At 31.9% G+C, this 22,203-nt stretch overlaps 3 protein-coding genes across 3 annotated transcripts; all 3 read left to right on the top strand.

Annotated features, from left to right (window-relative positions):
* Nucleotides 1-1,834: 1,834 nt before the first annotated feature.
* On the top strand, nt 1,835-2,250 carry LOC133321885 (small VCP/p97-interacting protein-like). The gene is made up of 3 exons (XM_061530959.1): nt 1,835-1,946; nt 2,001-2,171; nt 2,236-2,250. Exons 1-3 carry the CDS (start codon nt 1,881-1,883, stop codon nt 2,248-2,250), a joined length of 252 nt encoding a protein of 83 aa, XP_061386943.1. The 5' UTR covers nt 1,835-1,880.
* A 1,451-nt stretch (nt 2,251-3,701) lies between these two features.
* LOC133321884 (uncharacterized) lies at nt 3,702-4,745 on the top strand. The gene is made up of 3 exons (XM_061530958.1): nt 3,702-3,983; nt 4,048-4,244; nt 4,314-4,745. The coding sequence occupies exons 1-3, from the start codon at nt 3,702-3,704 to the stop codon at nt 4,738-4,740; spliced, it is 906 nt and encodes a 301-aa protein (XP_061386942.1). The 3' UTR covers nt 4,741-4,745.
* A 3,030-nt stretch (nt 4,746-7,775) lies between these two features.
* On the top strand, nt 7,776-19,834 carry LOC133321883 (adenosylhomocysteinase-like 1). Its single transcript, XM_061530957.1, has 2 exons — nt 7,776-8,240; nt 18,786-19,834. The coding sequence occupies exons 1-2, from the start codon at nt 7,776-7,778 to the stop codon at nt 19,827-19,829; spliced, it is 1,509 nt and encodes a 502-aa protein (XP_061386941.1). The 3' UTR covers nt 19,830-19,834.
* Nucleotides 19,835-22,203: the final 2,369 nt, after the last annotated feature.

The following is a 22,203-nucleotide window of genomic DNA, read 5'->3' as shown; positions in this document are numbered from 1 at the left end:
AATTTTTCGAACAAACATCCCTTCAGGTGTGATGCATATTTCTCACTCGGTGGTACGAAATTGTTTTTTTGAAAAGTATCACAGAAAGTATAATTTTTGGAAAAAAAGTGGCACAAAACTTTTGAAAAGGTGGCATAAAAAGTGGCACACTATTTTGCTACATATTAACATGGAATCTGATGAAATTATATATGGACTGTACTTACAAATTTTAAAATCGGTCAAAAGCTAAGACTTATGTTCAAATATTTCAATATTTTCGACGATTTGTTACATTCAAGCCTAATGCGGCGCTGTGGTGAGGTTCCATGCTAGCTCAGTTTGGGAACATTTGTTTGTGATATGATCCAGTTTTTCAATTTGTGTATTCCCTAGGGTTGATGGTGGCAAGGGTTGAGAATTCTCCATGACAAACAAATGTTCCCAAAATGAGCTATCATGGAACCCCACCATAGCACCGCATTAGGCTTGAATGTAATAGATTTTAACAAATCCCAAGCCTGTATCCAATGAAAAGTCATTGTTGATTCTATTCGATGCCCAATGGACGCCTCAATTGGGAAAAAGACGGGTCTTAGGCGCACCATCTTGTATACGGGAGCTATACCTATATCTTAACCGATTCTCAACAATTTGGATAGGCAAAACAAATGAGACGTACTAAAATGCATCCTATTCGGATAATTAATGCTACCTTCATTTGGGTTACAAAAATACATTCCGTATTACATCAAATGCACAATTACAATTCCCTGTACCACAAGATGTAAAAATTCTAATAGAGAATTTCAATAAAACCAATTGAAAAATGGTGCACATGAATATTTCCTTAGTCTGCTTTTCCACAGGCAGATTTTTATTTGGCAATTTTTTTGTTTTCTCTTTTGAAATTTTCGGTTGCTTTTCCATTAGCAAATTTGCGAATCAAAATACAAAAGAAAGAAAATAAAAGTCAAGAGTGTTTGCATTTTAAAGATTTTTTAATATTTTATTTATTTTTTATATTTTATTATATAAATTGCAAAAATTAAAAATTAAATTTCACTTGCACAAATTAAAGCAAAAGGGTTTGTAAGTCTGCTTTTCCACAGGCAAATTTTTATTTGGGAAATACTGAGTTTGTAGGCGAGAGGGGTGCGAGGAAGAAAAACAAAAATTTGCCTGTTCAGAATTTGCCGTACACGCAAATTCTGCTTTGCTCTGTTCGTTGAAAACAATTTTGTTGACATTTCCTTTTGAACCTATTCGCTTTACTGACACACAGCCGGCTTTTGTTTACAAACCTGTTGCTTTAATTTGTGCAAGTGAAATTTAATTTTTAATTTTGCAATTTATATAATGAAATATATAAAAAATAAATAAAATATTAAAAAATCTTTAAAATGCAAACACTTTTGACGTTTTTTTTCTTTCTTTTGTATTTTGCTAATGGAAAAGCAAGCGAAAATTTCAAAAGAGAAAACAAAAAATTTGCCAAATAAAAATCTGCCTGTGGAAAAACGGACTAAACAAAAGCCGACTGTGTGTCAGTAAAACGAATAGGTTAAAAAGGAAATGTCAACAAAATTGTTTTCAGTAAACAGAGCAAAGCAGAATTTGCGTGTACCGCAAATTCTGAACAGGCAACGTTTTCTTTTTCTTCCTCGCACCCCTCTCGCCAACAAACTCAGTATTTGCCAAATAAAAATTTGCCTGTGGAAAAACAGACTAAATGTTCATAAAATAAACAAAAAAGGTATAAATCGACTCATTCAGGAATTTATAGGACATTCCAATAATCGAACTATAGATCTCTAACGAAAAAATACAAAACAAATAAATGAGACAATCGTCGTAATTAACTTTTGCCTTGTGATTAAAAAATTTCGACGTATTCTACAATGGGTGGCTTATGTTCATCATGTTTTGGCAGCTCCTCCGAGGAGTCCAATTTAATGCCATCGCCAGTAAGTAAAACTTCGCAATAATAACACAAATGTTTGCTAAATTTGCAATTGTAGGAAACCAGGCGAAAGCAACAATTGGAAGCAGCGGAAAGACGTCGTATGGAAAATGAAACAAGAGGAATAAAAGATCCGGAACGGGTCAAGCGACAACAAATGCGTAGCGAGGAAATGCAGAGACGTGAGGAAGAAGCAGCACGTGCCGGTGGTGGACAACCTGCATTGAGGGTTTGTGTTTAATAAATTCTAGGTCGATCTCATAATTTAATATTAATCAAATTTACTTCTACAGTGGCAGCAGGATTAAATCAGATTTGAAGAATACTAAAATCGAAAGTCTGACAAAAAAAAAGAAAACAAAACATTCGTAGTGAATGTGGGCATTTAATTTCATTGTTTACATACAACAAACCCCTCACTACAAGATTCGGGAATATTAATAACGTTCGGAAGCCAATATTTTTCTTTTGGGTAGGTGTAAAATGGATCGGGGATCAATGACCTTCAATATTATTTATGGAAAACAAAGGAATATTTAACAAAACCAAAAATCATATACCCTACATGTCGAAAAAAACATACATATACACTACTATTTATATATCTGAAGCCATACAAGTGATTATCTTTATTACACCAATTTTGTTTTTGTTATTTTTTATTGTTGCACATACCTACATATTTCGTTAAATTAAGCTTTTCACCAAAAACTATTTATATATACATTTATATATGAAAATAAATTTGTATTTTTCAATGTTATTAAATGAATGAAAACTGTATTGCTTACCATATTGATTTTATTTGTTTAACTTGGAGTAGAATTAAATTAGAACACTGTATTCAGTCTTCTGGACAATGTTTAACCCTTAACTGGCAAATGCTATACCAGGGGTCAAGAATCTACTTGATTTTACTATTTTTGTCGATACAGTAAAGGAAAATTTGTTATCGTAGTAAAATTTGTAGAATAGATCAAAAAGAAAAATATCATTATTCTATAACATATTTTTGTTATAATCGATTGCTGATGCGACAACTTATTAAATCTACCTCGGGTATTTGGATCTGGATTCGATTACAACAAAATACTGCTAGTATTTCTATTCCTTGGTCTGTTCCCTTACTGCAAGAATCTACTCGAGTTTACTATTTTCTTCGATATCATAAAGGAATATTCATGATCGTAGTAAAAACTAGTAGATTCTTGCAGTACGGGAACAGACCACCTGATTTGTAGAGTACGTTTACATTTAACCGGATTTCGTTAACCCAGTGGGTTTCAATTGCCAATTCCTTTGCATATATCGACGCCTCCGAAGAATAGTATGCTAAGTCTGAAAATTAAGTTTTTCAGTAGAAGCTCTCAAAGTATGGAAGTTTCTTATATCTTACGTGCCATGCTAAGTAAATTTTTGTTATATCTCTGGTTTGGATTGGCCGATGATTACCAAAATTTTAGAGAATTTAAATTATGGAGTTGAAAATTTGGTTGGAACGCTTTTAAATTAGTTAGGTTAGCTCTCCTAATCAATTTTGTTTTGATTCCGAAGTTTGTTTTGATTCTGGTTTGTCAATTGCGTTTCAAGCCCGATTTCGTCTAATTTCGCAACGCCGTCGAAATAAGAACTAATTTAAAGCGCCGGCGATTTTAAAATTTCCGGCATTGAAACCAGAATTCTTCGTATTTCACTCCCGTATTCTTTGTTTGTTTTATTTTTTTTCTTATTTCTATTTTTGTTTTAAATAATTTAAATAATGATAAAATTTGTCGTACTAATTAATTTACTACAATTAATATGGTTAATTGATTGTAAAATTTACAAGAAAGGGCCATTGTTGGACAACAGCGTAGAAGAGAAATGGAATGGATTGTGGTTCCCCAAGCCACCAAATTATCATTATGACGTAGTATCGGAAAAAGACAATGTGGCAGATATAGATTCGTGGCAGGGAACATGGTTTCCACACGCTCCCGGAATTTCGGACAATAAATTCAATACGAAGGAAAGTAATGAACACACTTGTGATAATGGAAAGGTGAGTGGAACTGTGAACAAATTAGACAATAAGTTGTATTTAATTTCCCTTTGTTCTTTTATAGGATAACATAAACATTGACTTTGATCCCGAGGATAAGCGACACTCGTATAACTACTTGTGTTTGGGGAATCGTACCGTATTTGAACCAAATTTTAACACTACTACCATTTTGATAGAGCATTTTGTGCCTGCGGCCTATCAACCAGCTGCCAAGTGCTTAAATGAAACTATTTCTTATGGGGATTCATTGCCAACATTGTAAGATTGATTTGATTTCAAGTCCAAGTAAAAAGTTAAATTATTTATTTGATCTAATTTGATTTTTAGCGGTCCATATCGTCCTTTGGCACCTAAATTTGGCAATTACAAATACTTACCACCACAGCGTTGGCTAAGAAGTTTGTCCGATGGCGGTATTGTTATGTTATATCATCCATGTGCCTTTTCTGGTCAAATTAAACAGTTGCAAAATATTTTACAAGGTTGTCTATATCGACATATTATTACCCCTTCACAATTATTAACACCACAAAGACCCCTGGCCTTATTGGCATGGGGCAAGTGCCTTCAGATGTCGGTTGTTGACGATAATACAGTGGTGAATTTTATCAAAGAAAATGCCAAATTAGGTTTAAGAGGCCAGCAAACAAAATTAAATTTATCATCTCAACTGTACGACGCAGGACTACTAACAGAGTCTCACTTAGTTACAGACGAACAGGATTCTGAAATATGTGGATACAAAGATATGTGATCATGTTGTTATATTGTATGATTTTTATAAGTAATATATTTATCGATTGTTATTAGAAAATATTTATATAATTAAAATAAATGTATAGTTTTATAAACAAACCCAACATTCATGAGTTTCCCTTCGTAATAACCCAGCTAACAATTTTGACCAAGGTATGAATGGAAATTATATTGTGATTTTTTCAGAATTTGGATTCAAACATACCAAAATAAAACGTCCGTAAGTATTCACAGTTCTTTCCGATTTTGGATAAAGCTCGGATAAAACCCCATAGTTTTCCGAATTTTAGATCAAAGGAACTTTTGAAATTTTCAAATGTTCTTTTTTATTTTTTCCCGAACTTGTCCAGAAAACGGAAAATTCCTTCACTTCATTTTTTCCGACAAAACATTCCGAATTTGTGGACACTTTCCCACAATTTTGTTCCAATTTCAGAAAATTTGTTCCAAATTCAGAAAATAAATTCAACAAACAAATTGTTTGCTGGGATATTTTTAAGTTTATAAATCAGCTTCACGATCGATGTTCAAATTGCTTTATTATCAAAATAGCAAAAACAGAGTTTCGTTCCGAAAATAATTGGAACAAATTACTAGCTGGGATATTTTTAAAATTATATAATTCGGCTTCATGATCGAAGTTCAAATTGCTTCAATATCACAATAGCTTTCGATAAATCTTCATCATTTTATATCACACTGCTTGTTCTGGTTGAGTCCGCAACAAGACTGCCACACTTTTCCAGCCATCGGGAACACTTACGACAAATTTAGTTAGGTACTGTACTACTAGTACCACATGCTTTAATATCACAATAGAGATGATATTGTTGGATAAAATAATTCGCGTACTTCTTCAGATCTGTCACCTTAAGGTACGTTTAGATTTACGAAATCCACTCGATCTCAAATGTCAATTCCATAGTGTATACGTCAAATATAATCCACTGGATTAACGTGACGTATACGCAATGGAATTGAAGTTTGGGATCGAGTGGATTTAGTAGTCTAAGTGTGGTTTAGTGCCGGTAAATGACACGGAATTCTGACTATCCTTGCTTACAGGGTTTGCGAGCGACTACAGAAGTTTTTACCCATTTCCGCTTATGAGTTGATATTAGGTGTGTCTGGTTACCCTAAAGTTTGTAACAATTGTTACAAATTGTTACTGGAAGTCGTCTGTTAACCCAAAAGTTCTGCAAAAGAGAGCGGTTGGAGAGAGAAATTTTGACAGTTCTTTCAGTGAGAGTTTGCAAATTCTTGCTGGAAAAATTTCTTCTTGCAATCTCTTGCAACTCTTCTTCTTCTCATACATCGACATTCAATCAGATGTTTTCTATTGTTTGTTTATTTATTTTTGTGCTTTCAATTTGAAAATAATTTTTTTTGGAATTAGCAAGACTAATTGTTTTTGGAGAAAAACTTTACAAAACGAGAAAAACGTAAGTATTAATATGTAATAGGAAAATAAAAGACTATTTCCAGCATTTTTAGAAAAATGACGGAAGAAGATCAGTGTGTCTCTGTAGCCAGTGGTAGTAAATTGCTCATTTTTCATTGCTCATTGCTCATTTTTTTATTTTATTTCCTTTTTATTTCAAAAACTTGTTAAACTGGTTGTGTTTTCTTTCTTTTAATTCTTTATAATGGCGGACAAATTGGTTTGTTTTGACAAATCAGCTGATTAGTTGCAAGCTTCTGCAGGGATGCCGTCTGTTTACTTTTCGCATTTTTCTTGCAAAAGAGAATAAAACTACCTTACTCTCTCAGAAAGAAGTTACTGGACAATTCCTGCAGGGAAAGTAACCAGACACACCTATTGATATGTCCCCTGGTCGGTACCCCTTTCAGCGCCAAGCGCTTTGAACGGAATATTATCATTAATCAGGGGCATGAATGTTCAGATTATTGTCTTAAAATTATGTTCCTTTATACAATATAATGGGACAAACAAGTGCGCTCTTCGAGAACCTGCAAAAATCTTTTATTAATTTTTGAAACTCCTATATTTTCCTTTATATTTTTGAATAAATAAATTTAAATCATAAATTTAAATTTCATATCGTAACGTTCCCTTTCGACGCCGCCATTGTATTCATTGTGTCAATAGACACCAAATATATTCGGCTTCTTTTGTTGACTACTCGTTTGTAGAAATCGATAGCAATTATCAAATAACCACCGCATAGTTTCAACAACAATACAATTTGTATCTCTCCATTGCTCTCACCAGACATCCATACGAGCGCTGCTGTTGTATTAATTTACTTTTTTGATTTTTACGGTATCATAAACAAATCTATCTCTTATTGGGTTAGTTTATTTCGGACTTAACGTATCGATCAGTTCTTTTCAGTTCCCGTGTTCGTGTCAATTGTTGCTTGTGCCGTGGTGTTTGTGTGTGTGCATCAGCGAGTGAGTGTTTTGCGGAACCCCACATACAAAAACTCTTTCTGGAAGCAAAAATTATTGTCTTGTATACCCCTTCTGTCACCGCTGGCTGCGTTCGTTCGTTTGTCAGTTCGTTCCATCACTCATTTGTTGTTGTTTTGTTGTTAATTGACAAAGGCAGGCGAGAAAAACAAACACACATAGCCGCCGCATAGTATTTTTTACAAATCAATCGACCGACTGCTGCCGCTGCTGCAACACTTTAACGACGACGACGGCGAAAGGAGAAAAACAGCAATAACACAAAACTATAAGACAACACAACGAATAAAACGAAACAACATTCAATAGACATCACGTGAGCATTACGTGAGCGAGAAAAAGCACAAACGGATTTGAGTGCAATTTTGTATCTTCCTTTCACTGTTCTTGACATTTTCAAACTAATTTACAACACACTCGCTTACGGTGTGTAGTAAAATTGGCGAAAGGAAAATAAAGTTACAGAAGTAACAGCAACTAACACGATTGAGCTGGGAGAACAGCTGTTTTTCTTGTTGGTGTAGTGTGTCACACAAACGTCACGTCAATTAGTAATTTAAAACAAACGAAGGTCGCAAAACCCCCAACTCAACAAGAAGGATGAATAACCTATCAGATACTCCTGTTCCCGATCCCGGCTCCAATGCTGAAAAAAAGGAATCGAAACAATCAAGTGCTTTAAAGAAAACTAGCCGATATCGTAGTCGTTCATTGTCGGCTTCATCCACCGATTCATTTTCATCTGCCTCATATACAGGCAGCTCGGATGACGGAGATGATGTACCACCACGAGAAAAGGTCCAAAAGAACTCCAAAGGCAGCTCTGATTTTTGTGTTCGCAACATCAATCAGAACGCCTTTGGTCGGCGTGAAATTGAAATCGCGGAACAGGAAATGCCTGGCATTATGGCTTTGCGCAAGAGGGCAGCCGATGATAAACCACTGAAGGATGCCAAAATTGTTGGTTGCACGCACATTAATGCCCAGACAGCGGTGTTGATAGAAACTCTCATTGATTTGGGTGCATCAGTGCGTTGGGCAGCATGCAATATCTATTCCACACAGGTATGTTCTCATATAAAAAGGTAGTATTGAAATGTGTATCAAATGTATGGAGTGTGGCCAAATAGCACTTCCATATGTTGCATTGCATTTTTGAATACTGTTGTTGCATTATTTTATAAAAGTTTCAGTAGTTTTTTTATAATTAAAATAATAGTTATTTATTCGAGAATACTATTTGTAGTCGAAGATATACTGTCGGTCTATTATCTAAAAAAACGTTTGATCTATGCAGTTGTATGTTATTAGAAAGCCTAGTAGTAGTAGGTATTTAATCAGGAGAAATTCATACTTTCCAGAATGTGTATGTTTTCAAATATCCCCGAAAATCGGATAATTTGTAAAGACATTTAAATTAAAAGTGACCAATTTAGGACTTATCTAAAGGATATATTTATAAATCCGCTTTCAAATTACAGCTTTTTAGAAGAATATTTTAATTGATAAGAAAACATCATTTTGATTCTCCGAACAAATTATTCGTTATTTAAATGAAAGTTTTCAAAATTTAATTCAGTATTCGATGATTGTTATCAAAATGAATATTTTAATATTCGACTCAATTTTTCCATTTAGATACAAAAATAAAGCAATTGGCCTGTGATGGTTTTATAGCTGTAATATGTATCTACGAATACGTGGGCTACTACTTTACTAGTGGGCTACTGAATTTCTAGTAAAATTTGAATATTTATAATCAAAAATGTACAAAGAATTTTTTCTAGTTCGATTTACCGCTTTAACCAATCACCGTAGCAACTTTTCAAAACATTTGAGGGATTGAAAGGAAAGGAATTAGAAGCCAAGTCAGAGAGGAACGACGTATAACCCATCAATTCCACGATTTTGGTCGATTAAAAATGCGCTGGTTTGAGACAATGTGTAAGAGCCTGATGTCAATAATCACCTACTCTTGTTCTTTTTTCGAATTCCTCTGAATACTACAGATAAAAATTCCAGAATTGACCTCCCACGTTACCCAAGCGAAACAGTCACTATATCGCTCATTTGCTGCAAGACAGGCATAACTCAAAAAAGCGATTTTGCCGAAAATTCGTTTGAAGTTGTCAATTTACTCACACTTTATATGGGACAGAGGAACTTCTACAGCTTCTCAATTAGAGTGTGTAAGGGATATTCGTATGGGTTCTATTATAGCGAACAATCGTGCATCATTAACTTGAAAATCACATTTTTTGACTTATGTCTGTCTTGCAGCAAATGAGCGACATGACAAGTTTTACCGACAAATCAAGCGATCATTTGCTACGATATGATTCTTCCACAAACATTCGATTGCAATTTTGTTTCAAAATATCTTTGCCTCAATCAACACAATACTTTTTTAGCGATTGTCAAATTGTGCGGGATCTAACAAGAACAACCCTTATCTATAGTCAGATATTCATGCAATATCCAATGTTCGTGGAAAAAACCCCAAAAATGCATCTATATTAGGGCATGTCTCCTGACGATCTTTATCAGTTCACGCACGGCATCAACAAATTTTAGTATAACGACCGTTTTAGGCGACCTTCCTCTTTGAGCGAGCATCTAATTCATTAAAACAAATTTTTAATGCTACACCCTCCAACTCGTCGCCATACAAATATATAAGTTCATCGATACATTCTTGTAATTATAGTTTAAGTCGAATGTTGTGGAAAATTCTCGTTGGATAATTCCATTATTTTATGAAATTTGTTTGCTGATTGAGTCATTGTAAACACAAAACATGTTCATTCATTTCCACTTAAAATTCCAGGTGGCCCAAGGCAAATTTATTTTTCCAGGCAGTAAAATAATACATGATCAACATTTTCCTCCAAAATTTTGGTTTTGATATTTCATAAGAGGATGCCATGTCAGTAGAATATCCTGAAAATCCTCAATTTTGGTATTCTTTATTAGGCGATGTCACACAATGAATGTCCTAGTAAATAAAAATCAACGGCATAATTCAGTGCCCCGCCAAGAACATTTTTTTAGTTAGATCGCACCACCTTCTCGATGCCTCCAGATTATTTTCTTCTTACTTCTCAATACAAATTTAAGTAGAAATTTTGCATTCACAATCATATTCCCAAAAACCCAATAATTATCATAAATAACGAAAGTAAAAAAACACACACAAATTTCCCATCATCCACAACAACGACTGTTAAATGGGGAAAATGTACGTGTCTTCTTGCGACACTATTAAATGTGATGTCATTACTGTCACATTATTTTTATTATTACAATTATGGAAACTTCTACGTTTACAATAATGCCAAATAATTAGAACATTCAATTGCTGCAAACAGAAAAAAGTATATTTTTGCTGTAGAGTCATAAGACTTTCCTAAAGCTTGATTGGTTTGTTGTCGGATACTCTAACATATCATTAAGTAAATGTTTACCTATTTATACATATGTTTCTATAGAATGTGTATTTTTTATCTAATATCTATTTAACTTCATTGGCAAGTGCAAGAAAGAAAAATAAATTGTTAGCTAATGCTATATATTTATAAATTTATATTAAACACAGCCAAATTGTTTAGTTATTGATAAAAAACACCAACCTAGTTTTACGTTAATAATGTGTAAATAATGACTTTGCATATACATATATATTTCAGAATTCATGTTTGCAGTTTGTATTATAAAATATACCTTTATTATTTGTGCCCATTATTGAATTTAAGGGGAGCTGTCCGCAGGGAGAGTTTCCGCATCTTTCTATATTATTTGATACAGCAATCAAAAATGTTTCAGGCCGAAGATTTTTTATAATGAAAATTCAGTAATATCCAAAAATTGTTATTCAATGACAAATATTTATACAACGACGAAGCTATCGAATTTCCATCTTCTTTAATTTAACTAAGTAGTTACTAAAGACGATAGAAATTGGATAACAATTCATTTGTTATTGTAAAATTACGAAGTATCATCCTTTTACAAAAAAGAAGTGTCGAAGTAGATAATTATTTGGAGATGGAGTCAGAAACTCACTTCCAAATGCTTGCAGGGAATTTTTTGACAGGTGTTTTTTTACATGTGTTAATGATTAGACAATGTCATTCATATATGCAAAATAAAGTCTCAATTTACTTCTGTGTATTGTCATCTGCACATACTGCCTCTTATCTAAGCAAGTTTAGCTTTTTTCAATTTTATTAATTAGATTACGTACTTTGTAGTTAAACTTATTTATCACGTGTCAATTAAATGCTTCGATTAAGTGCCATAAAAGGAACTACATTTAAAGACTATACACAGATATTCTTATATTTAAGAATATCTTAAAGAAGACCATTAGAATTTTTTATCTGTAAAATATATAAACACAAATTATTTTATATTTAGAAGACCAAGGGGGCTAACCAATCTATGGAAGACTAGAAGAGAGTACTTATCTAAAAGGACTCGATTTTCCTATAAAAATGTTCTTTATGCCCTAATTGTTAAGGTCCTAGCTGCTTTCTGCAACGTAATTGGAGTTATAAACTCTTTAAACTTTTTATACTTAGAATGCAATGAGAAACAAGAACTTAGCAATTTTATACTTTAGGCATGACTAAACGATTGAACATTAAAATATCTACAGGATATATCTAGAAATTTACCACTTAGAAAGTCTAAGCGTAGAATTTTTACTTTATTGATGTATGTATGAAGTATGTTCTCCAAAAATTATATCGCCACTATTCGCCCAATATCGGCTTCTTAACTCATTTAGTTCTATCACCGATGACCTAGAGTACAATGAGAAATATAAACTAAGCGTGCCTCATATTTTAGGCATGCTTAAACGTCCATTTTCAGGAAATTTAATGGATAATGTCTCGGAGTGCATGTCCTCTTACCTGTAAACATTTCATATATGGATTGGTAGTAAAAAAATCAGATAATACATTTAAAGCTAAGAGAGGGCAATGACTCGAGCATCTACTCATCTTTATTTCAATTTCAATTTATTTCATAAACGAGAATCTAGCCCAAAGGGCCAAAAGCGATTCAAAAAACAACAAAAAATAAACTACTCCAAAAGCTTAAAACTAACAGTGTATTAGCATAATAATATCTTAACGACTATTCGGTTGGGAGGGTTCAGAACCATTGTACTTCAAAAACATTTTTTATTATTATTATTCCATTATTTGATGTAGCGACCTATCACATAGGCAAAGGACTTCAATATTATATCTACTCTCAACCACTAATTTCAATTTACAGGTTTAAAAATCTTATTATATCACAATTATCAATATACAAAATTTTATTTATTATAGTTATATTTATTTAAATGTTGAAGTCAGTTATGCAATAAAAACACAAATAAGCAAAACCCATGAATTTAAGATGAAATGAGGTTGAAGTAATCGTATAAATGAGTTCGATAACATTTTAAGGAAGAGTTAAATGTTTTAAGAGAAGGCGGTAAGGTGTTAAAAATTTTAGAAATTCGTACAAAAATTGCTTTTTCCAATGAAGTAAGAACTAGAATAATATAGTGCTTACAGAAATCTATTCATGGATTATTTATTTTATGTTATTATCATAATATGCGAATTTTTATTAGTATCTTCTGGAAGTCAGGACCCATAATTTTCAGTATTTTACAAAAGTTCGACATCGGTTTTAAAAGGTTTAAATTTACTGCTAGTATGTGGAAAATGGAATCTGAATACATGATCGCCAAAAATCTCAAGGCTGTCATCTCACTATCTAGAATTTACTGGGAATACTGAATTTCCATTGGATGTTATATAGATTCACCATCTGAATTAATTGAAGTACAGATTGAATACAAATGAATTGCTCTACTCTTTTGACTATTTCCGACAGTAGTGTATCTAATTATTATACAAAATCAATTTTCTTTCTACAAATTACATTCAAATTGACATAAACATATATGGGATACTTCCAAAGATTTTTTTTTTGGTGTGACAATCAAATTCTACAGATGATGCCCACAGGCAACAAAATGTTTTAGAGCTTATATTTAATATGTAGCTAGTAGATATATATTCTTTGGATTTCATACGTCAAGGCCTGATTATGGACAACGCATATGAAAAGAAAAACCTTTAAAATTCCAATTTTTGGTAAAGTTATGAGCTTTCCAATATAGAGAAGAGTGCAAAAATGTGTACAGTACGTACTAATTTGTGTATACAATCCAAAATATTTAAATCGCTTCGTATTCGAATTGTACGAATTCTGTCATCAGAATTATTTTTGATTCTTGTAAAAAATAATATAGAGAATAATTTAAAATGATTTTTCCGTCGACTTAGCATTTAGTTTTCTTTATATTGGACTTTTATTTTTAAGAAAGAATGTACTGAATCTCCCGAATGCAAGGATACAGAAAATTATTCTATGATTACGGAAAAAATCGGGGCACAAAGGGTTTAACAACGATATCAGAATGAATACCTCTATTCTTCTATATAATTTTATTTATATAAGAACAATAGTGACAGAAAACATTTTTTGAGTTATTCGCTGTGGCCAGATGCATTATAGTCCTAATTGGAATATTTACCGTTTTGGATTCCCTTGAAATTGAAATCCATTGAGAAAGCATTGTATTACATTAGTTCTTGTGATCAGTACTGTCTAATATTTTGCGACATCTAAAATATGCGGCAGTTCATTTCTTTCTATATTCTATTATCGCCATATAGAAAGATTGGACTTTCAATAATTTTCTTCTCAACTAAGCTTCCTGTATTTTTTAAACATCTGTGCGTTGTTTAAAGTTTTTTATTATTCTTTATTGTTGTTTTATTCTTTTCGCTATTAATGGACCTTCCCCCCGCACACAAACACCCATCAATAAATCAGTCAAATATTAAGATAAATAATTAACATACAGAGCAATTGTTGAAAATATATGTACGCTAACAATTCAATAAAATTACGGAAAACAAATGGAGATAAAGCAATAAATTGAAGTGTTAATTGAAGTTCTTTTTTTCAACTCAAACTCATCATTGTTCAACTGAAAAGCGCACTATTTATAAGGGCTCTAATTAATTTACAATCATTGAATGAAAAAGTGTAAATTTTGGTTTTTTATTAATAAATAAAAAATGTAATCAGTAGGAAAACATTTTTATAAAAAGTTTTATAGACAATTTAGGTGTGACAGGGCGTTTGTTTGCGTGCGTATGTGTGTTCTTTAATAAATATAGCAGTCATACATTTTGAAATACCCACCAGCAACAGCAAATAATGACAACTAAAATATTTATCAATTTATTTTGGTATTATGTGTGAGAAGGAATCCCATTATTTATAACGATATCGCTTGCATAGGATCTTCACCATGAAATATGTTTATTTAGTTTTTTTGTAGGGAAAGCCAAATGCATGTATCGTCTAAATTTATATAACATTATGATAAGATAAAGCGTTATTTTTTCGAAATATATATGACAGACGCAAACAGCATAGGGTTGGAGGAAGTGGTGGGGTGGTCACACAACAATATAATTCTCATAATTTATTGTAATATAAATTCGAAAGTAAGAAACTTTCAAAGTACACAGTGACAATATAAGACACACACACTCTATGTCTGTGTGTATCCACCACCATTTGATGTGCAAAGCAGATCAATTTTAATAAATAATAATAATAGCACAATATATATTCAGTAATATGATTGAATGATTTCTGTTTTTTGTTCATTTCCAAATTTCACTGATCTTGGCATAGATTTTCCAGTTGGCCAGCCTGCCTGTCAGTTTGTTGTCGCCCAATTATTTATTATTAGTTTTTTTGTTTTTATAATAATAACAAATCTATGAGTAGCGTGATCAATAAAATTTATTTTTATTCCACATTGCAAGTGACACCTTTATTAAACCAAACAAAAAAAGGAACATAAATATAATTTTTGATAACGATTTAGATAGTGCCTCGAAATGTGGAATAATTAAAATTTAGTTAAAAACTAATTAATTTCGATTAAGGAAAAAATAATATTTATTACAAGAACTTATCAAACTTACACAGCAGTTAATTTACAAACAAAAAAACAGTAAGGAAAACTCAAAAGTCGGACGGGACCTATACACAAAGATATAATACCCTGTACCACAGAGTGGTGAAGGGTATAAAAAGTTTTAAATATTTGTTTTTAATTTATTTAAATTCAATACGTGATGAAATTTGAATTTTAATATAAAAATATGCAGTTCAATTTTTATATTAAAATTCAAACATCTTGATTACAAAAAATGCCACATTTTTTATTCGAATCGAATTTGTGTATATAAACAAGAGGCATTCCCTTAAACACCTTTTTAAAGATCTTGTGTTTGAGTTTTGGTGAATATATGCTTTCAATCTAAGACCATTATTATGACCTTCGGAAAATATTCTGTATAAATACGTTAGCCTGGATAGTATTTTTTTTTTTCATATGTGACTTTTGAAATATTTATACCCTTCACCACACTGTTGTACAGGGTATTATGTCTTTGTGCATATATTTATAAAAGGCAAAAGGAATCGAGATAGATCCATGGTTCGTTTTGAGAATACGCATAGAATCACTTTCTGAGTCGATTTACGCATGTCCGTCCGTCCATGTATTTTTGTTAACAAAGTACAGGTCGCATTTATGATCCGATTTGGATGAAATTTGGCACAGTTAACTTATTTGGCCTATTGAAAGTGGAGAAAATCGGTTCAGATTTAGATATAGCCCCCATATATGTAGTTTCGACCGATTTTATGTGAATGATGCACCAAACTCCCAATATTTGTCCGATTGGGACAAAATTATGCACAGAGCACTGAATTAGATCCACACTAATATCTGCGAAGTTTTGTTCAAATCGGTTCAAATTTAGATATAGCTCCCATATGTAGTTTCGTCCGATTTTATGTGAATGATACACCAAACTCCCAATTTTCGCCCGATTGGGACAAAATTTTGCACAGAGTACTGAATTTAGTCCTGACTGATGTCTGCGAAGGTTTGTTAAAATCAGTTTAGATTTAGATATTTGTTGAAAACTATATATATATATATATATATAGTTTCGTCCGATTTTTTGTGAATGATACAGCAAACTCCCAATATTTGTCCGATTGAGCAAAATTTTGCATAGCGAATGCAATTGAGGAAGTTTTGTTAAAATCGTTTCAGATTTTGATATAGGTCTTATATATATATATATATATATATTTTTTTTTTTTCGTTCGATTTTATGTAAATGGTGCACCGAAGAGCCTATTTTTGTTCGATTTACACGAAATTTGGCAGGGGTATTAAATTGAATATAGAGTGTTAACAAAAAAATGGTGTATACAACGGTTGCTCAATTAGGTCATGTGTTTATACATAGCTCCCATACATAATTTTACTCGATTTCATACAAATGGTACACCAAAGAATCCAAGTCTGCCCATTTGACATGCATTATTTCCAGGGACCGAAAATAACAGTTATTTTTTAAAATGCGAACAAAAAAAAATCTTCATGTTAGAGACATGGGACACCAATAGTGTCATATACCAATAGATTCGTACTGAGGAGCCCATTAAGGATATTGAGTGATCTTGAGAAAACACTCTCAGTTCCCATGTTAAGGATTATTTTTTAACGGAAAAAATAAACGTTGATTTTTAACTGTTAAAAATGATTTTTATTTTTTCCGTCAAAAATAAAAGTCTTTTTGCGATTTTTATTTTTTCCGTCAAAAATAAAAGTCTTTTTGGGACTTTTATTTTTTCCGTCAAAAATAACAGTCTTTTTGCGACTTTTATTTTTTCCGTCAAAAATAAAGGTCTTTTTGGGATTTTTATTTTTTCCGTCAGAAAATAAAAGTCCTTTTGGGATTTTTATTTTTTCCGTCAGGAAATAAAACTCTTTTTATGTAAAGAAGTTTATACAACTTGTAATCAGTTATAAAATTACAATTTATAAATCTCTGTCCTTATTACAATAAGTGTACACATAAGTAATCAAGATCAAAGGTAAAAAATATTTGTTATAAATTTTTAAAAAATAGTCTAGTGTACCAAATCATGAATATAAATTAAAGAATCATTCCCCTGACTATTAGGTCAAAGGTTATATAACTGGTACCAAACTCTATATGTTTATTTACGTAAAAAGACTTTTATTTTCTGACGGAAAAAATAAAAATCACAAAAAGACTTTTATTTTTGACGGAAAAAATAAAAGTCCCAAAAAGACTTTTATTTTTGACGGAAAAAATAAAAGTCCCAAAAAGACTGTTATTTTTGACGGAAAAAATAAAAGTCCCAAAAAGACTTTTATTTTTGACGGAAAAAATAAAAATCCCAAAAAGACTTTTATTTTTGACGGAAAAAATAAAAATCATTTTTAAAAGTTAAAAATCAACGTTTATTTTTTCCGTTAAAAAATAATTAATTAAAGTGGATTTTTTTATTTAGGTCACATAATAACAGTTATTTTTTACCTGATTTGATATAAGTTATAACCGTTACGGTCCCTGATTATTTCATCAATTTCAGAATGATTTTTTTTTTAATTGGTTCAAATATTAGCACATTTAATTTCACCCGATTCCATCTCAATAGTCCTCCAAAGATTCTACCTACAGGATATTATAGATATTAACATCTCTTTTATGTACCCAAAGTGGTGAAGGGTATCATATAGTCAGCCCCGTCCGACTTTTGAACTTTTCTTACTGGTTTCTTGTCTATAGAAGATCTTCTGCTGATATTCTGCTCTAGAGATTTTATTTTGCGATACGCATTGAATTTTTTATCTCCAAGATTGGCAAAAAAACCGACGAATTGGTATTCGAAATTTGTCCTTATATACTATATATTATAGGGTCTATTAATAGAGAATATGCGTCTAATAATAGAAAAAACTCAAAGCCAAATTGTAGCAAAAGTATCAATATTTTATGTAATATATTTATCCTCTGTGTTATAGATTTTGCAAAAATCTAACTATACTTATCGTCTTCCATCTTAAAGAGTTTATAAATTTGATTTAAAAAAGAAAATACCTGTTTAGCTAACTCAATTTGAGAGATCGTTGGTATGATAACATGGCATGGCATTTTTCGATTAGGAACACGATTGTTTGCAAAAATAGATTGCCCAAATAAATGTTGGTTTAACACACATCCTGCATGAGCTTTCTATAAGTGGCAAAATATAAAAAAACTACTACCATTTCAAACATATTTGGTCTGTAAAAAGTTCACTCTCAGTGATGAGAATATAACTCGTTTGACATTTATTGATTTATTTTTTAATGACAAACGACAATTAAGCGGCAAATGTTTCTGCCTGTAGCAGAAGAAGCGCCATTACAATGTTTGGAGTAAATTAATTTTAATTACATGAACGATCACGTGCCAATCTGATACAAGAAATGATGTAATTTTTTAATACCATCATATGATGAGTGAGCATTTTATACCATTCCATTTTATTGAGTAAAATTTAATTGTCTCCATAATGGTTTTTTAAATTATTAAAAATCCATATTAATAAATGTTTGTTTGTGTGTGTTCCTTTTTCCAGAATGAAGTTGCTGCCGCTTTGGCCGAAGCGAACATACCAATTTTTGCATGGCGCGGAGAAACCGAAGAAGATTTTTGGTGGTGTATCGATCGTTGTGTTAATGCCGAAAACTGGCAGCCGAACATGATCTTGGATGATGGTGGCGATGCCACACATTTAATGTTGAAAAAATACCCAACCATGTTTAAATTGGTAAAGGGTATTGTGGAGGAGAGTGTAACCGGTGTTCATCGCCTATATCAATTGTCGAAAGCGGGCAAATTGACCGTGCCCGCCATGAACGTCAACGATTCGGTGACAAAAACTAAATTCGATAATTTGTACAGCTGTAAAGAATCCATATTGGATAGTTTAAAACGATCCACCGATGTTATGTTCGGTGGCAAACAAGTTGTCGTCTGCGGTTATGGTGATGTTGGCAAGGGTTGTGCCCAAGCCCTGAAGGGCCAGGGTTGTATTGTTTATATAACCGAAATTGATCCTATTTGTGCATTACAGGCCAGTATGGATGGTTTCCGTGTGGTCAAATTGAATGAGGTTATACGCAATGTCGATATTGTGGTCACGGCTACGGGCAACAAAAATGTGGTGGTACGCGAGCACATGGATAAGATGAAGAACGGCTGCATTGTGTGCAATATGGGACATTCCAATACGGAAATCGATGTAAATAGTCTACGTACACCTGATTTGACATGGGAGAAGGTACGCTCTCAGGTGGATCACATTATTTGGCCCGAGGGCAAATACATTATTTTGTTGGCCGAGGGGCGTTTGGTTAATTTATCCTGTTCAAGCATACCATCATTTGCTGTGTCAATTACATCAGCCACCCAGGCCTTAGCACTCATTGAGCTATTCAATGCTCCACCCGGCCGCTACAAGTCGGATGTGTATTTGTTGCCCAAGAAAATGGATGAATATGTGGCAAGTTTACATTTGCCCACGTTCGATGCCCATTTAACGGAGCTCACCGATGAACAAGCCAAATATATGGGTCTCAATAAGGCGGGACCATTTAAACCTAACTATTATCGCTATTAACGGAAACAAACAAATACAAATGGCTTGTTAGGCATACCAAATAAGAAGAGTATGCTAAAAAGAAGAAGACGAAGAAAAAAGCTTTACACGAAAATTAAAAAACAAACAAACAAAAGCAACATGTAAAGAGAGACAAATTTTTACACTGAAACCCATGAAGACAATGAAGTTGAGTAACCAACCTGCTGATGATGATAAAATCAACAAACATTTTTAGGAATTTAATTTAACAAAAAAAAAAAAAAAAAAAAAAAAACAAAAATTCCCCTTAAACAAGAAAAGATTTGATAAAAGGTACATAAGTGAATATATTACGACAAAGCTAAGGACACAGTTAGTACGACAATAGTATTTTTGTTGTTCTATTATGCATATTTTTTAAATGTAAAATAAGATAAATTTTGTAATAAAATTACAAAGTAATTTTCTTTTGCCTTTAAAGAAAAACAAAATTAAAAAAAAGTCCAAAATTTCTCTTTAAAAAATGTTTAATAGAACAACTGGCATGTGGATCTACAGTTGAGGGCTATTTTATAAATTATATACAAATGCGAGTAGCCAATGATTTAAAAAACATTGGCTGTATGCAAAATATTGTTCGAAACTCTAATTCATTGGTTACTGATTTTTTTTTTTTTTTTTGTAAAATGATTCGATTTTAATGCTTTCAATATTTCGTATGACTTTCTTGCACCGAACTTATTGTTTTTCTCTAATATACTGAGGATACATTTGCCTTAATTTTAAATACAAAAGAGAGAATGTGGATAAAGTCGGGGGAATATCTGTGGATGATATCATATGTCTAGCGAACAGTCAATGTATCTACTACGAATCATGGAACACAATGGAACTATATTTCCGATCATCTTTATTTCCTCCTCATCTAGACAAAGGTGGCAACAGTCACCTGTCATTTAGGGATAACAATTATGATTCGAGTGATTTAATTTTGACAAAACAGCGTGGTCAGTTATACGATGGGAGATCACCAGATACACGGAATTGAAGATACTGGTTCCATTTGTCATCTACTCCAGCCAGTACACACCATGTAATGATAGTCTACAATCATGGATTTCCCTACGAATTCATAGTCCTAGACTTGATTAGCGGTACTAAATATTGAAACAATCCGTGTATATTGTCAACACATCAATTTGAAAAAATAATGATTTAGGAGCTTATTAAATTGAAACCTAAAATATCGACTTGTTTTAAGAAAACAGAATTTGTCTACTTTTTAAATTCTTACCCCACGGCTTACGGCTTTTGTGGCTTAGCTTTTTGCGTAATCAGATATATTCACAAATTAATGTATATTGTTTTATTATTTTCCGAATTTAATAATGACTTTACAAATGTATTTTTTTTTTTCATATGTACCCAATGCAAATACTTATTTTTATTCTAAAAAGAATATATACACACATTACACGTATATATTGTACTAATTTCACATTTAAGTTTTTTTCTTTATAATGCTTTGCATTTAGGCAAATCAATAGTACTAAATTGAAACTTTAGTACTTAATTGACGTTAAATATATATTTAGAAGCTAATAATGTATTTATGTTCTTCCAAAACAAAAAAAAAAAAATGAGCCAATTTTTTATAAAAAATATATATCCCAACATTTTGTGTTTTTTTTTTTCCTTTCCATCTACTTTCCGATATGTACTTAAACAAAGATGCTAAACAAATTTATTCCATTACAGTTTTATTTAAATCAAGAAAACTATTTACAAAAATATTAAGTGAAAAAATCAAAAAAATATAAATGCGAATGTAAAGCAGCAGCCAATAATTTGTTCTTTCGCACACAAACAAATAATGTGTACTTAACCATAAATGCTTAATAATTGTATTTTTATGTATTTATTGCCCGATTCAATGTTTGTTTTATATTGATTCAACAATTGTTTGATTGATTCATGATTGTACATTAAGAAGAACAGAAACTAACTAAACACACACAGGAATAATTATTTAGTAGTTATACTATTACAGAAACAAACACTCTACACAACAACAACCGAAATGAAACAGTATATATACAATGCATACCTACTACAAGTAATTTATGTATAATAATAAAAATAATAATAATTATAAACAACCAGAAACAAATTTAACAATAAAAAATAAATAAATCCACAACAGCAATTATTGTTTATACAACATAATTATATGGTGTCGTTTTATTTAATCATTTGGTAGGGTTCAAAAACATCGATTTAAATAATTGAAGAATTGAAGTTAAAGCAATTTTTCTTTGGCTACCGGTCCAGACAATATTATACTACAAAAGTAGCTAATGACATAGGAACTTACAATATCTTTATTGAGCATATATAATAAGGAGCTATCTAT

This window comes from Musca vetustissima, unplaced genomic scaffold (genome assembly GCF_032173495.1).
Source record: "Musca vetustissima isolate MV318-11 ecotype Yass unplaced genomic scaffold, APGP_CSIRO_Mvet_v1 utg206142, whole genome shotgun sequence".
NCBI lineage: Eukaryota > Metazoa > Arthropoda > Insecta > Diptera > Muscidae > Musca > Musca vetustissima.
This window is presented reverse-complemented; position numbering and strand designations above follow the sequence as displayed.